General features: G+C 42.2%; 1 protein-coding gene across 1 annotated transcript in view; it reads left to right on the top strand.

Annotated features, from left to right (window-relative positions):
• Positions 1 to 16,152, top strand: part of anapc1 (anaphase promoting complex subunit 1) — a 252,373-nt gene that overhangs the window by 160,769 nt on the left and 75,452 nt on the right. Inside the window, exons 35-38 of the mRNA XM_084321811.1 lie at positions 689 to 770; positions 3,853 to 3,944; positions 12,564 to 12,698; positions 14,398 to 14,480. Of these exons, the coding sequence (XP_084177937.1) occupies positions 689 to 770; positions 3,853 to 3,944; positions 12,564 to 12,698; positions 14,398 to 14,480 (392 nt within the window). The remainder of the gene's footprint in view (positions 1 to 688; positions 771 to 3,852; positions 3,945 to 12,563; positions 12,699 to 14,397; positions 14,481 to 16,152) is intronic.

Raw genomic sequence — 16,152 nt, 5'->3', positions numbered from 1 at the left:
TGCCTCCTGGCTCTATGTAACAATGCTCTGGGTAGATTCATATGACAGCCGGGGGGGGGGGGGGCGAGTTAACCTGGAGTGAGATGAACTTAACCCTTTCACTACCACACTACAGAAGGTTAACCCTTTCACTACCACACTACAGACGGTTAACCCTTTCACTACCACACTACAGACGGTTAACTGTCTGTAGTGTGGTAGTGAAAGGGTTAACATTCTGTATTGTCACAGTGCAAGGGTTAACCCTTTGGTAGTTTGGTAGTGAAAGGGTTAAGGTCCCTCGGGGACAATTGTGTCATTTATTTTTCAGAAGCATTCTATATCACCTAGACACGAGATCTGGGCCACATATTTGTCAAGACACTGACCCTGAAGTTGTTGAAATGCAACGTATCAAAACCTCAACGGAGTCTGCTTTCTGGAGGCTGACGTCTTCATTAGGATGTTGAGTTATTTTTCACTCAAAGTGTCATTCTAGTCAAGCAGACACTCTCGTGTGTGTGTGTGTGTGTGTGTGTGTGTGTGTGTGTGTGTGTGTGTGTGTCTCTGTGTGTGTGTGTGTGTGTCTCTGTGTGTGTGTCCCTCTGTGTGTGTGACTGTGTGTGTGTCTCTCTCTGTGTGTGGGTGTGTGTGTGTGTGTGCTAGTTTGAAACAGAAACATTTACCTGTTTTGTATTCTTTTGTGCAGGTGGCAGCTGTGGTTGGCATTGGGTTGGTGTACCAGGGAACAGGACATAGACACAATGCAGAAGTGCTGTTGGCTGAGATCGGTCAGTAAGACACTATAGACCAGTGGTTCTCAACTGGTCTAGCCTCGGGACCCAACATTTTCCTTAGTAACAATAACAATTGTACTGCATTCCTTGGGTCAAACTTGTTTAGGGAAATGTTTTAATCTGTCTCTAATCTAATTTGTTAACTTCAAAAGTTATGCTGTTTTCTTTTTCTTTTTCTACTATTACTATTCGTTTTTTGTCCATCTTTGACGGTGAATAACACCACGCTAACAATGACCAAAAGCAACAAGATGCCACTGAGCTCATTAACACTTTCAGTTCCAGCAGGGGGCGCACGATTTAGTGCTTGAGTGCCACCACCCACTTCAATGATAGCGTTAAAACGCCTAATCTATGTTTTAAATTATGGCTATGTGTCTAATCTGCCCGTCGCTTATCAATGACTTGTTTGCAATCAACATTGTCGAAACGGATTGTTTTTTTATCGGTTCATTTTCGTTTTATAGCATTTTGAAAAGCCCTCGTTTTCAAGGAAAATATAAATATTCCTGATAATCGCCCTTTACTGGAATATTCTAGAATACACAAAAACGTTGTCATTTTTCGGCCTATTTATGAATCGTTTTCAAATAAACGCTAGATTATCGATAGTATATGTGTACGTATGCACGCTATATAGGCGATCAGAAAAATCGATTATCTTATTTCCTGATCGCTCGCACAGCCACACAGCCACACACAAAAGCTTATATCTCCGTGAAAACAGGTCTGATTATCCTAAGACTGGTAAAATAGATTCCTTACCTGAGATCAGATGTTATCCAAAAAGATTATTCCAATTCCTGATCGCCATTCCAAATATCGATCGCTTTTATTGATCCAACGCTACATACTGTGTATTCCACGCTGTTCCGAGGGTCCACAATGAATCCGATTGGCTCGGGTTACATGCCTGAGAAGTAAAATGTGGATTCCGGATTTTTCTTTTCTCATCCATTTTCATTGAGTCCATTCCAAAAGGGTGCATTACCATCTGGGAGACGATAGGGGGCGGTTTTTTCACATCTGAGCTCCTACAGGGGCTGCATACCAACGGGAGACTCGGTTGATGAAATATGAATTCAGATCGCTAATAAAAAAATAAAACGCTAATAAACGTCGTGGGCATTCAGGCATTGGGCTGATAAAACGTGATATGACGTCATGGGCTACTTCTTGAGAACAACAAGTATAGTAAAAAGCTAAGCAAATGAACAAAGGGCAGATCATTTACAGGTTTTTTTGTAGATACAGTACTGCATTTTGCCATCTGGACTAGGGGTGTAAAGGTACACGTATCCGTACCGAACCGAACAAGTTTCAGTGTGTACCGTACCGAACGGCTGTGTAGTATACCGAACGAATACAACGGTATGTTAACCACTAACGACCGCCCACCGGGGGGCGTGTAGCTTTATGCCAAGCAAGCAGTGCAAAAATTTACCGTAGTGGCATGCAGTAATGCGCCTTTCATTTTCCGCCGCCCAGCGCCCAGGTCGCGCGGAAATAGGCTGTCTATTGCCATTCTCTTTGACAAACTCTAACCTTAACCAGCTCCTTAACAACGCCTAAACTTAACCGTTCTAACCTTAACCAACTCCGAAACAATGCCTAACCTTAACCTTAACCTTAACCATGCCTAACCTTAACCATAGAAATTATATTGCCATTCTCTTTGACAAACTCTAACCTTAACCAGCTCCTTAACAGCGCCTAAACTTAACCGTTCTAACCTTAACCAACTCCGAAACAATGCCTAACCTTAACCTTAACCTTAACCATGCCTAACCTTAACCGGCGAAAGAATACACGTTAAAAAAAAATCACGTTAAAAAATATTTTCGATGGGATTCGAACTCGCCAGCAAACAAGCCATAGGATCCACAGCCATGTGTCCTTGCCAATTGAGTTATTGCTAGATACTGAATAAGGGGCGGTGACTTATATATATTGAGCTCCGCTCGTGTCGGATCTCATGCGCATGCGCGGGCACCTCGCGCGAGCACGCCGGCGCACGCACGCACCTGAGCGAGCACGCCGCCGCCGGTGCACGCACGGTAGCATTTGTCTGAAAAGAAGGGCGCTTTACCGCACTAGCGTGCGGTGACGAATGCGGAAGCATTTTTGCACTGCTTGCTTGGCATTAACGTACAGGCCACCGGGGGCTGTTTTTTTTCACAATCTAATATAATAATAATAATTTTTTTTTTTTTTTTTTACACGTTGATTATTAATTTCAATATAGAATATTTGTTGACAGCCCTACAAGTACAATTAGTTACTGCACACTACATCACCCCTGAGTGGAACATGGAAAGCCAAACTTTCCCCCACTGTACCGAAAACCGTACCGAACCTTGACTTCAAAACTGAGGTACGTACCGTACCGTGGTTTTTGTGTACCGTTACACCCCTAATCTGGACACATGCAATATGAAATGTGAATATAGAATATAAAATGCCAGGCCTATAAATGGCTTTATATGGTCAACGTGATACATCTTTTGAAAGGCCCAGATTTCCTCTTTCGAATACCAGTGTATTTGACGCCCAGTAGAGGGGAACAGAGCCTGTGAATGAAATCTACTGTAAGTACAGTTTTCGGATAATGGCGACAGCTGCGTAAAAATTTACCCGATTTCTCAGGCATTCACAGAAAGGTAAATAAACAATATATCTTGTATTGTATGGCAATACCGCTGAGGTTTGTTCGACCCCCTGAGATACAAGCATTGACAGGAATGTCGTGTTTATAGGGGACATTTTTTTTACGTTAAATAAATATTGGTCCAGTACTGGGCCGATCGGGCTTAACATGTTAATGATAATACATAACTATCTCTAAATGTACTCATAATTTTATAATAATACATAACTGAGTCTGTATGTGTTTGTTCTAAGTTGTCCTGGTAGCTTCACAAGCAAGATGAGGTCCTGAAGTTCATCACAGCACCAGACCCCTAAAAATAACCCCAAGTGATCAGGCCGGCTGGTTTTTCTATTGTTGGGACATTTGGACTACCAAGGACGGTAAAAGAACACGGTGACTTAAGTTTGCGGTTGTGTTTTGTTGCAGGCCGTCCTCCGGGTCCAGAGATGGAGTACTGTACAGATCGAGAGTCCTACTCACTAGCCGCTGGACTGGCCCTGGGCATGGTCTGTTTGGGGGTGAGTCACACACATGTGGTAGGGATGTCGGAACAAATTTCAGCATTTTAATTTCATTAGAATTTAGAAAAACCTTCATAAAAGATTTCCCCACGTACCTCTTTACCCCGGAAGCAGAGCTCCGAATGATGGCTTTACTACAGTCTGGAAGCAGAGCTCAGAATGATGGCTTTACTACAGTCTGGAAGCAGAGCTCCGAATGATGGCTTTACTACAGTCTGGAAGCAGAGCTCCGAATGATGGCTTTACTACAGTCTGGAAGCAGAGCTCAGAATATGGCTTTACTACAGTCTGGAAGCAGAGCTCCGAATGATGGCTTTACTACAGTCTGGAAGTAGAGCTCAGAATGATGGCTTTACTACAGTCTGGAAGTATGATGGCTTTATTCTCCATGTTCCTGATTGCAAAGGAAATACTCATTGCTTTCAAAACTACACATATACATGTGGAGAGGTGCATTGGTCATGATGTTAAGGTGCTGAGCTGGTAAGGGGGGGGGGGGGCTTCCATTGCATTGTATACTGTTGAGTTTTGCTCATTCCCTTCTAATCAGCTGGTGTGAATAGACATAACCATCCTCTGTGCTGGTCTGCTAGGCCATGCAAAATAAATGGTTTGGTTCTGGTTGCCGACCGACCCTGCCAATTTAGGTGCGACCCAAATTTATTTTATGAGTTTAAAAAATATATATATATTTAAAAAGAAACTTTTTTTTATTTTATTATTTTTTTTTTTTACAATAAAGTTTAGTTAAATCTTAGTAAAAAAAAGTGCATTCCATTTCAATAATGCAGGCATTAAAGCATTAAATAATTATAATATTATTATTTTTTGCATTCGACTAAGAGGTTGGCAGTCGGCTACGGCTCCTTTCGATTGATTAGTCGACTAATAGGCGTCAGCCCTAGCAAATATACAGTACTGTTACCCATAGATCCTAACAGAGAATATATACATATGATGGGGAGGAGACTGCACATTAGGAGACTGTACACAAAGTGACGTCAGACTACACCTCCCTATTTAGGAGAAAATTGTTTGCATGATTAAAAACTATGGTTCAAACGTCCGTTCGAAAAACCCTGGCGAATGTTCGAATCCCAAAAACAGGCTTGGGGACAGCTCTAACTGGAGCTGAGTTGAATGTGTTCAAATAGACATAAAAAAGTGAAGGATTGGACTTTGTGAGCTACCGTACTTTTCTGACTATAAGCCGCACCTTTTTTCCCCATTTTTCGACCCTGCGGCTTATATAACGGTGCGGCTTATATGTGACTCGACGTGACCAAACCCGAAAATGTAAAAATCAAAATATTGCTTTTTTGACTGCATTGACATTTTATTTATCTGTTCCCTTATTTGCTAAACTTAATACAACTTGTAAATGAGTTAATTCTTGTTATTTGTCTGACAGTATTGTGTCCCAATGCTAATTACATATGGTAATTAAACATTAAAACACCTGCGGCTTATAGTCCAGTGCGGCTTATATATGTACACATCATTCAATTTAGCTGCTGCGGCTTATATTCAGGTGCGGCTTATAGTGCGAAAAGTACGGTAACTGTAATACAATGTTATTTTTTTACAATCATTTACATAACATCTTAAGAAATTACTAATGTGTATGGGAACTGACAAAAAAGGTAATGGTAAAGGTAACGCTTAAAATGTATTATTGCAGCGGCAAAAGGCGCGGCGAAAATGTTTGGGTGCACCTAAATTATGTGCTGGTGCACCTAAATGAAAAAGTTAGGCGCACTGGTGCAACCAATGTAAAAAGTTAGTCTGGAGCCTGAAATTTGAACTATACACCATACATAATTTGAACTATACACATTACATAATTTGAACTATAGACGATACATAATTTGAACTATACACAATACATCATTTGAACTATACACAATACATCATTTGAACTATAGACAATACATAATTTGAACTATACAATAATACTGAATTTGAACTATACACAATACTGAATTTGAACTATACACAATACTGAATTTGAACTATAGACAATACTGAATTTGAACTATACACAATACTGAATTTTAAATATAGACAATACTGAATTTGAACTATACACAATACTGAAAAGTTACAGTATGTAGATTTGTTTATTTGTATGACAGTCAGTCAACCCTTGCAATCAGTTTCATTTAATGAATGAAAACAGCATTGATATTACGTAAAAGCAAATTGGCAATAGAAAAGATGATCAAAATGATTAGTTCCCTTAAAACGCTAACGCTATTAAATAAAAAAAATATAGTGGAGGTTAAAATAAGAATATGACTTGGCCTGAAAAAAAGTTCAGTCAGGAGATTTTCTTTTGCTTTAATCCCTGATAATGAGAATATATAAAAAGCAAGTATTTCACAATATTTGCACAGCTAGTGAGTTGTATTTAGGGGTGGCATTTTTAATACTACTACCTTTGTACATTGTACTTTTGTAGTACAGTGTCTTTGTATTTTAACCTTTAGTAGTATGGATATTAAACATGCTGGCAGGGTACATGCATCCATGTTGTCGTGAACATATTAATTAAATAAAAAAAATCCCTATCCATAGTCGCCGTGGGAAGAAAAAAAAAATTCCCTACCTACCCATGGCCTTAACTGACAACCAACAGGAACCAAACAATTTATTTTGTTAGGCCCTATTAACACATTGAGTGCCACGCCCCTTCCGGGAAGTGACCTGGCCTTGCCGTCCATCAACCCCATGTAAACGTAGTTGTAGTTTGTAGAGCTAAACCTATATTTTATAGTATAGCTATGGGTCTAATAACGCTGTCGAGTGTCAGTGAGTTGCTTCCAGTCAACGTGCAAGAAACAGATACTTTTTTCATCCGTACATTTCCGTTTTATACCGTTTTGAATATGAATATAGTTTGGGCGCTTCTGAGTCATTCCAGGAAAAAGACGCGAAAACAGCACTTTTGTGTAATTCAATACGTTGTAATTTTTCACCTGATTATCGAATCTTCCTGAAATTAACGCTAGATCATCATTATTATCCTTCCTCGTGCAAGCATGCAATGTGGTTTAGACCGGCGCCCCCCCCCTCCTGCACCCAACGGTAAACAGCCACACACATAAAACACAGAGACAGCGTTGATCGGGGTAGAAATAAATATCAGATCAACGATCAAATTTATATATAGTGTTCTTACCTTGTATCTGATGTAATGCAAAAAAAATAATCCAATTATCTGATCGCCATTCCAGTTATCCACAGCGATCCTGTCTCCGACGTTGTTGGGCATTGCAACATGAACGGGCGGGCGGGGTCAGTCCCTACAAGCATGTGTTTTGCCGGAGTGTTTAGGACCCGCCCCCACGCCGCAGCTCGGTAGAGAAAAGAAACTACATAGTTTCTAATGGAGTGCAATAATGGCCGAAGGCGTTAGAGGGCGGTATAAGACCGTCTGCCAGCTCAGACACACTCAGAACAGTATGCACAAGGTGCCCCGCTGAATTATGAATGGCAATAGCGATTAAAAGAAATACCGTGAGAAAAACCTAGATCTACGTTTCCGGCACTCAACGGTTGGGCGACAGAAACGTAGTTCTATGTTAACGGCACCGGATGTGTTAAACTAGTCAAAATCCTCTCACCAGAAGGTTGTTTCCACAACTCTTTTATAACTTTCACTTTCGTTTCCGGGTGCACGTTCTCCCATCAAAACTTTAACCGCACAGCGAGGAGTGGAAACTATCGAACACATGGCGTGAAGAAATGAGGCTACGCAATTATTTATTTAACCAGGCAGAACAAATTAAGAACAGATTCGTATTTACAATGAGCGCCTAGTGAGAGGACAAAAAGGCCTCTCCAAGGATAACAGGGAAAGGGGACAAAAATGTATTATATATAGAAAATATATATAATAAAAACATACATCACAGAGGTAAGGGAAATAATTAAAACACACATCAAACAAACAACCAAATAAAATTACATGGTATGTAATAAATGAAGCAGAACAGACAAATAAAAGGCTGTGTGACAGTTGCAGGTGTGTGTAAACAACTCTGCGATAGAGTCCTTAAAAGTAGTGAGGGGGATCAATTAGTCCATTTTCAAAGTCTTTTGCATCTCGTTCCAACTGCTGGGATCAGCAAATTGGAAGGAGGACTGACCAAAGGAAGTCTAGCACGGGGAACATCGAGCGAGATATGATTCTAATTATTATTATTATTATTATTTACATTGCATTCATTTCAGATCACATAACACAACAATTGCAACATAAACAAAAGACTCTGCGCTGGGCATGACGTGATTGCCTTACCGCTGTAATGGGGTAACCCTGACGGCTCTAGGGATATTATGCATTCATACATGGAAAGGATGACACACATTCCATACAGTAAAGTGGTTCATGTGTAGGTAGGTGCAGCCTGCAGGCTGGGGAGCGAGTGAACCACCTGTTCCTCTGCGCTCCCAGGAGACCTGCATCGTCTAAAGGTAACATAAAGCCTATAGCGTCCTGTCCTGTTGATTACAATGAGAAAGAGGAAGACGAGAGATTCTCACACATCTTCTCTTTGTTTAACCACATTCCTCCTTATATCAACTTTCTCACCTTGCCTCCATCTCTCCTCACCCCAACCCCAAAACCCTCCTCAATCACCTCCTCTACCTCCCTCTCTCCTCATCCCCACCCCAAAACCCACCTCAATCACCTGCTCTACCTCCCTCTCTCCTCACCCCCACCCCAAAACCCACCTCAATCACCTCCTCTACCTCCCTCTCTCCTCACCTCATCCCCACCCCAAAACCCTCCTCAATCACCTCCTCTACCGCCCTCTCTCCTCATCCCCACCCCAAAACCCACCTCAATCACCTCCTCTACCTCCCCCTCTCCTCATCCCCACCCCAAAACCCACCTCAATCACCTCCTCTACCTCCCTCTCTCCTCACCTCATCCCCACCCCAAAACCCTCCTCAATCACCTCCTCTACCGCCCTCTCTCCTCATCCCCACCCCAAAACCCACCTCAATCACCTCCTCTACCTCCCCCTCTCCTCATCCCCACCCCAAAACCCACCTCAATCACCTCCTCTACCTCCCTCTCTCCTCTCCTCATCCCCACCCCAAAACCCACCTCAATCACCTCCTCTACCTCCCCCTCTCCTCATCCCCACCCCAAAACCCTCCTCAATCACCTCCTCTACCTCCCCCTCTCCTCATCCCCACCCCAAAACCCACCTCAATCACCTCCTCTACCTCCCTCTCTCCTCTCCTCATCCCCACCCCAAAACCCTCCTCAATCACCTCCTCTACCTCCCTCTCTCCTCATCCCCACCCCAAAACCCACCTCAATCACCTCCTCTACCTCCCTCTCTCCTCATCCCCACCCCAAAACCCTCCTCAATCACCTCCTCTACCTCCCTCTCTCCTCATCCCCACCCCAAAACCCTCCTCAATCACCTCTTACCTCCCCCTCTCCTCATCCCCACCCCAAAACCCACCTCAATCACCTCCTCTACCTCCCTCTCTCCTCATCCCCACCCCAAAACCCTCCTCAATCACCTCCTCTACCTCCCTCTCTCCTCATCCCCACCCCAAAACCCTCCTCAATCACCTCTTACCTCCCTCTCTCCTTATCACCTCTTACCTCTCTCTCTCCACCTTCGTAGTACCTCCTCTACCTCCCTTTGCACCGTTGTCCCCAGGATAAATTCATCTACATTTAGTTTAGGGCTGTCGCTAACGATTATTTTGTTATCGATTAATCTGTTGATTATTTTATCGATTAGTCTATTAATCGATTAATCTATTAAGCCAGAGAGATTTTTTATAAATAAGATATAAATAGCTTTTTAGTATATCTCCATTAATTTGTATATGTATTGTGTGTTATCTCTCCACTCCACGCTATGGTAGTGCTTGTGCCAGCACAGGAGATATGATTAAAATGTATTTTTTAAATATAGGCTATTAACAAGTTGGGCGCCAAACCCGAGATAAGTCGGGTTGGGCAGCAGTTTTGGTTGTTTATTCTTTTTTTCGATATTTGTATTCATTATCCATCCAGGGAGCCTGGTGTTATCATAGGGAATGAGTCTGAGATCGCAAAAGTGCAATACCGGCCGCATCCTCCCAGGCGGCGGTATCGAGCACCCTTTGAAACCTTGTGTCTTGGGCTGTGCGTCGATTATATGGGTCCGGGTCGGCTATTTTTCTCCGGGCAGGACGAGCGGTTATAATGCTCTGATTGAGAATAATCAAATACTCCCGATGCATGTTGTGTGGTGGATTATGTTGGCGACACCATGGACATCAATACTTGGAATGGCGATCAGATAATTGGAATATTCTTTTTGGGGTACATCCTAGTCAAGGTAAGGGCTATATGATGTCAATCTTGCGTTGATCCAAGCATGTCTTCATTGCGATCCGAGCGTATGTTTGTAACGTTAGTCCACAACGTATTCCGTTGGTGACGATCAAAGCATCAAAAAACGACCCCCCCTTTCATGCATTCATGATGAAACATAATACCTATGATATAGATTTGATTTGAGAATAGTAGCTAGTCCAGGCAAGAAATGGGAACGCTTTTAGTAGAATACACGCATATGGCTATTACTCAGCCTTTCGGGAATTACCCCAGACCACGCTATAACTATACTTATATTCACCACGGTATAACACGGGAACGTATGGATGGAAAAATGTATTCTTTTTCACATATTGAACGATAGATATTTGATGTCAAATGGGCCATAGTATTTCAAGTTTCTTTAATAGTTGTCATACAGAAGTACAGAATACTTTCATACAAAATGCTTCTTACTGTTACGCTCCAGAGACTGTGCTAGACAAGATAGTATCAAATAACATAGTATAGCATGTAATTTAGAAGAAGAAAATGAGGTCACAGTGTTCGGTATAGACATATGTACAATGTTCTGAGTTACCATATAATATACAATACTATGCAGTGTACTAATGTACAGTACTATATAGTATCCATAGCTATAATATAGATAATATAGATAATATAGAATATAATATATTCCTGCAAACAAGGTGACGAAGTCCTATGTTTTAATGCTCGGCCTAGCTACCACGGGCCCAGACTAATCCACGGCGCCCAATGTGTTAAATGGTTGATGACGTCGACGAATCGTTGCAACCCGAAGATTTTGGCCACAATTAATTAGACACGATCGTCTGCGATTTTGACGCATCCCATTTAGAATGCCTGCTCTTCTGTCCAATCAGGCTTCCTCGGCTACATCGTCTGACCAATCACAGATGTTCCTATGCGCTGTTAGCACGCCATCTTGTTTACGTCGGTAGCCTCAAACAAAGACACTTAAAATAACTGAAAACGGTTCACAAGACGAGGTATTGGTGCATCACCATCACCATATGGAATAATTTTTTGTGCAATGAAGGTGTTAAGAGTTAAGCATGACACAATACTTGCAGAATTTTCTTTCTTAAAGGAACACGCCAACATTTTGAGACAAGAAGATAGATACCAGTTTCCTCTCTGTGCGTTCAGTAGAAAGCTAGCTGGCTGCATGTTAGCCTAGCTTAGCCCAATGAATGGAAGCGGACAGTGCCGGTTAGCCTTTGGGAGAGGTGTTAGTTGGACAATTCCTAGGCTAACCGGCACTGTCCGCTTCCATTAATTTGTCTTCCAGTACTGAGTTACCTCCGGCTGCTTCCGCCTCGGAGTGGATCAGGACATAGCAATCGGTCGGAGATTTGGTGCCTCAGACCTATTCTTTCCCGTATGACAGCCATGCCCAATATACACGAGTAATTGCGATCGCCATGGGATGACTGCGATTTATTCATTTTGGAGTACCTTCTGACTGAGGTAAGGTCTATCTGAGGTAACCTGCTAGTATTTTTCTAACCTAAAACATGCTTTTGTACCGATCACAGTGTCGTATTTTACCGGACCTAAAACATGCTTTTGGTAACGATCACAGTTTGGGGGTAATACGACACCCCCCCGGGTTCCAGGCGTGCAACCCGAACGATTTGGGCATAATGCATATAACACGTCATATCTCGCAATCTATGATTATTTTGGAAAGGGGCGATGTTTAGCATGGAATAGCGCACAAACTAAAGTATGTAGAGATGAACTGGCTAGTCAGTGTTGGACTATGAACAATGCCTTTCAAATGAGCCATACTATTGTCTCCATAGCTACGTACTGTATAATACAGAACACACAATGGGTCCGCAAACATCGCTAAAATGGTCAATAACGCCATTGAGTAGAGATGGGAAAACAGTGTGGCGGTCAATGACTTAATACATGGACATAACCAACCAAAAGATGTGTGTAACCCTGACCCAGTCAAAAACATTTATTTTTGCTTTAATCCCTTTGTACATTCCACATATTTGGCAAAGTGTTTTTAATGCTGATTCTCTGTTTGCCCCATCACTCCCATCAACCTCCCTCTGCTGCTCCCCATCACTCCCTCCCTCCCTCTGCTGCTCCCCATCACTCCCTCCCTCCCTCCTTCTCCCCATCACTCCCTCCCTCCTTCTCCCCATCACTCCCTCCCTCCCTCCTGCTCCCCATCCACTCCCTCCCTCCATCACTCCCTCCCTCCCTCCCTGCAGCATGGCAGTAACCTGATCGGAATGACGGACCTGAACGTGCCGGAGCAGCTGTACCAGTATATGGTGGGAGGACACCGCAGGACCCACACCGGGGCCAACCGGGAGAAGCACAAGTCCCCCAGCTACCAGATCAAGGTACAGACCACAGCCTGTCCGGTTCAGATCATCCCACTAGACCGCATGGGCGCTTGCAAAAACAACCGTTGATATTGTGAGTCGCCAGTCCACGCTTTGCTACTGTCTTTAGGCTTTTTTGAGGGTATTATTAATAAAAGAATAATTTACAAATGGTCAGGTAATCATTTAACAGCAAATACGGATCACAATTGACCTCTTAAGCCCGATTTGTTTCACGTCATGAATAGATCAATACAGTCCGAATTAAGTAATGCTGCGTTTCTTTTTCAACTGTAGTAGAGAGTAAAGACCCTAACCCTATCAAAACAGCAGTCAAAGTGTATATTTTCAGCACTACGTTTGTTTACCAATGATTTTAAGTGTTATTAGTGAAATATGAGCTTATAAAAATCTCATGATGAAGCACTCATGAAATTGTTGTAGTCCTAAGAAAGAGGAGACCCAGGGCTTTCGATGGAGGTCTACATTTCATAAAACTACACTACCCAGCTCACACCAGCCGCCGACAACGGAAGTACAACCATTTTTCTCTTCGAAATATTGACGCAATTTGTATTCGTGTATTATATCTCACGGGTCAAACAAACCTCAACGTTATTGTCATAAAATACAACCTATATTGTTTCTTTATCTTTATGTGAACGTCTGGGAAAATAACGTGTTGCAATCCGGTAAAAAAATGGCAGAACCATTTTAATCTGGGCCGTTGTGAACTACTGTCTAGCTGCCTTTGTGTGTTTTTAATTTCTTTTGACATGTTACTTGCATGTGACCTGACGCATCACAGGTTTGTGGGTTAATATTGTTTCAGTACGTACAAAAATAGTATGTACAAAATTATTATTATTGGACATTTGTTTTATTTATACAGATTCAAACCTTTATTTATTCTCAGACAATTGAGGTCACCCTCATTTTCAATGTTGTCCCTACTTTACAGACATTTCAATATATAAATTTTTACAATATTATAATAATAAATATGAATAACTATCTATATAGCACTTTTCACACATGGACCGCCGTCCAGAATGCCCCACAGCAATTAGTATAAAATGAACATGGGCATAAAATCAGCACACAATTGACAGAATAAAAAACAATGCATAAATTGCAGACATAAGAATAGGTATAAAAGACAATAAAAGTAGCCTAACGTAAACGTGCAGACTTAAGAATAGGCATCAAATAAGTACAATAGTACAATGTTGCTCGAAGACATGTGAACCCCCCCGGAACAGCCAGTCCCCCAAACACCCCACACATCAATCCCTACCACATCCCCATCCAAGACAGATAAAGCACGTCATGACCGAAGGAAAACATAAATGGCCCACACGCCACTCGCATCGCCATGCACGGTGGCGGGAATGCCACCCCGTGGGCCTCCCCATGTCAACATCTGTAATATCGGTTATCGGCCATAACAGAAATGTTAATATCGGTTATCGGTATCAGCCAAAAGGTTGATATTGGTGCATCCCTAAATGAAAGATGCAGAAACAACAAGCACAGGAGCTCCAGCTCACATCCCTGTGTGTCCTAAGAGAGTTACGCAGCTGAACACACAAGTGTAAAACATTTAAAGGGCACCTGAGACGATTTACCCCCGTTGTACCCATGAGCTGAGATATTAAAATGACTCAAAAGAAAGTAAATGTATGATTGAAAGTGTCTGATGATGTCATCGTCTCAGGAGGGCGACACCATTAACGTGGACGTGACGTGTCCAGGAGCCACCCTGGCTCTTGCTATGATCTACCTCAAGACCAACAACAGGTGAGAACAGGACAACATACGCCACTGGCTTACTAACGTTTTTCTTGCAAGGACATGACAATGTGCTGTCGACATGACACCATAATATAACATAATATGACATACATCATAATGACATCACACATCTCGACTCTTTAACTCATTAAATCTCAAACCAAACAAATTTGTACAAGACACTATCGTTTCTAAGTAACTAGTTCCTTTAGTGTCTTTGTGTGGCTTGTAGCCTCCGGTAACTCATCTCTGTATTAGAGTCCATAACAGAACATCTTCACCACTAAGATGATCCTTTATTGATCCCCTTGGGGAAATTCGGGTGTCAAAGCAGCATGGGGGGGAGGGGGGGGGGGGGAATCCGGGTTGGAGGGGTATGCATATACACTATAGGTACACTTAACAGGTTGAGTGCCAGCCTCCGTGTCCTATTTACCCCGTTGAGTGCCACCACCCACTTCAATGATAGCGCTCTCATATTTGCGAACGCATAAACTCTATCTTAAATTATGGCTATGTGTCTAATCTGGCCGTCGCTTATCAATGACTTGTTTGCAGTCAACATTGTCGAAACGGATTGTTTTTTAATCGGTTCATTTCCGTTTTATACCATTTTGAAAAACGCTCGTTTCTTGAAACTTCCAGAAGATTTCAGAAGATTCTGTGATAAACACCATTTACTGTAATACACAAAACACGTTGTAATTTTTCTGCCTATTTATGAATCGTTTTCAAATAAACGCTAGATTATCGATAGTATATGTGTACTTATGCACGCTATAGAAGCGGGCTGAAAAATCGAGTCTCTTATTTCCTGATCGCACACACACACACACACACACACACACACACACATAGGGCCCACGTTGATATCTCTGTGAAAAAAGCTCTGATTATCCTAAGACTGGTAAAATAGATTCCTTACCTCAGATCAGATGTTCTCCAAAAACATTATTCCAATTCCTGATCTCCATTCCAAATATCGATCGCGTTTATTGATCCAACGCTGGGTGGTCGAAACACAGATTCCACGCTGTTCTGATGGTCCAGAATGAATCCGATCGTCTCGGGTGACTTGCCTGAGAAGTAAAATGTGGAAGCAGGATTTATTTTTTTCATGCTATTCATTCAGTCTAATCCAATGGGGTGCAGTACCACAGGGAGAGACAATAGGGGGCGGTATTTTCCCAATGGAGCTCAGAGAGAGTTCCAGTGGTAACGGGAGGCTAGATTGATGAAATATGAATGGAAATCGCTAATAAAAAAAAATATTAAAAACGAGATCTCTCGTCTCTCTGACACACAACGGTTGGCATGAACTAACGAGATATCTCGTCGTTGGCACGGAAAGTGTTAAAGTATAGATACAAATACAATATAATATTTAAAAAAAAGTACAAGCACAAGATAGTCCAGTGATATTAGTCTCTAGTGCAAAGTACAAGATAGTCAGTATGTGATGTGAGTCTCTAGTTGATGACTATCTCTGACCGTGATAGTTCTGGCAGCAGATCTGGCCGTCCAAGCCCTTTGTTGTAGAGCCTGATGGCTGCCGGTATAAAGGATTGGTCCATAGCAGAACATCTTCACCACTGCTCTCCTGATTGGTCCATAGCAGAACATATTCACCACTGCTCTCCTGATTGGTCCATAGCAGAACATCTTCACCACTGCTCTC

This window comes from Notolepis coatsorum, assembly GCF_963971535.1.
Source record: "Notolepis coatsorum genome assembly, chromosome: 9".
Lineage (NCBI taxonomy): Eukaryota > Metazoa > Chordata > Actinopteri > Aulopiformes > Paralepididae > Notolepis > Notolepis coatsorum.
The sequence above is the reverse complement of the archived record's forward strand: the minus strand, read 5'-3'. Positions and strand labels throughout refer to the sequence as shown.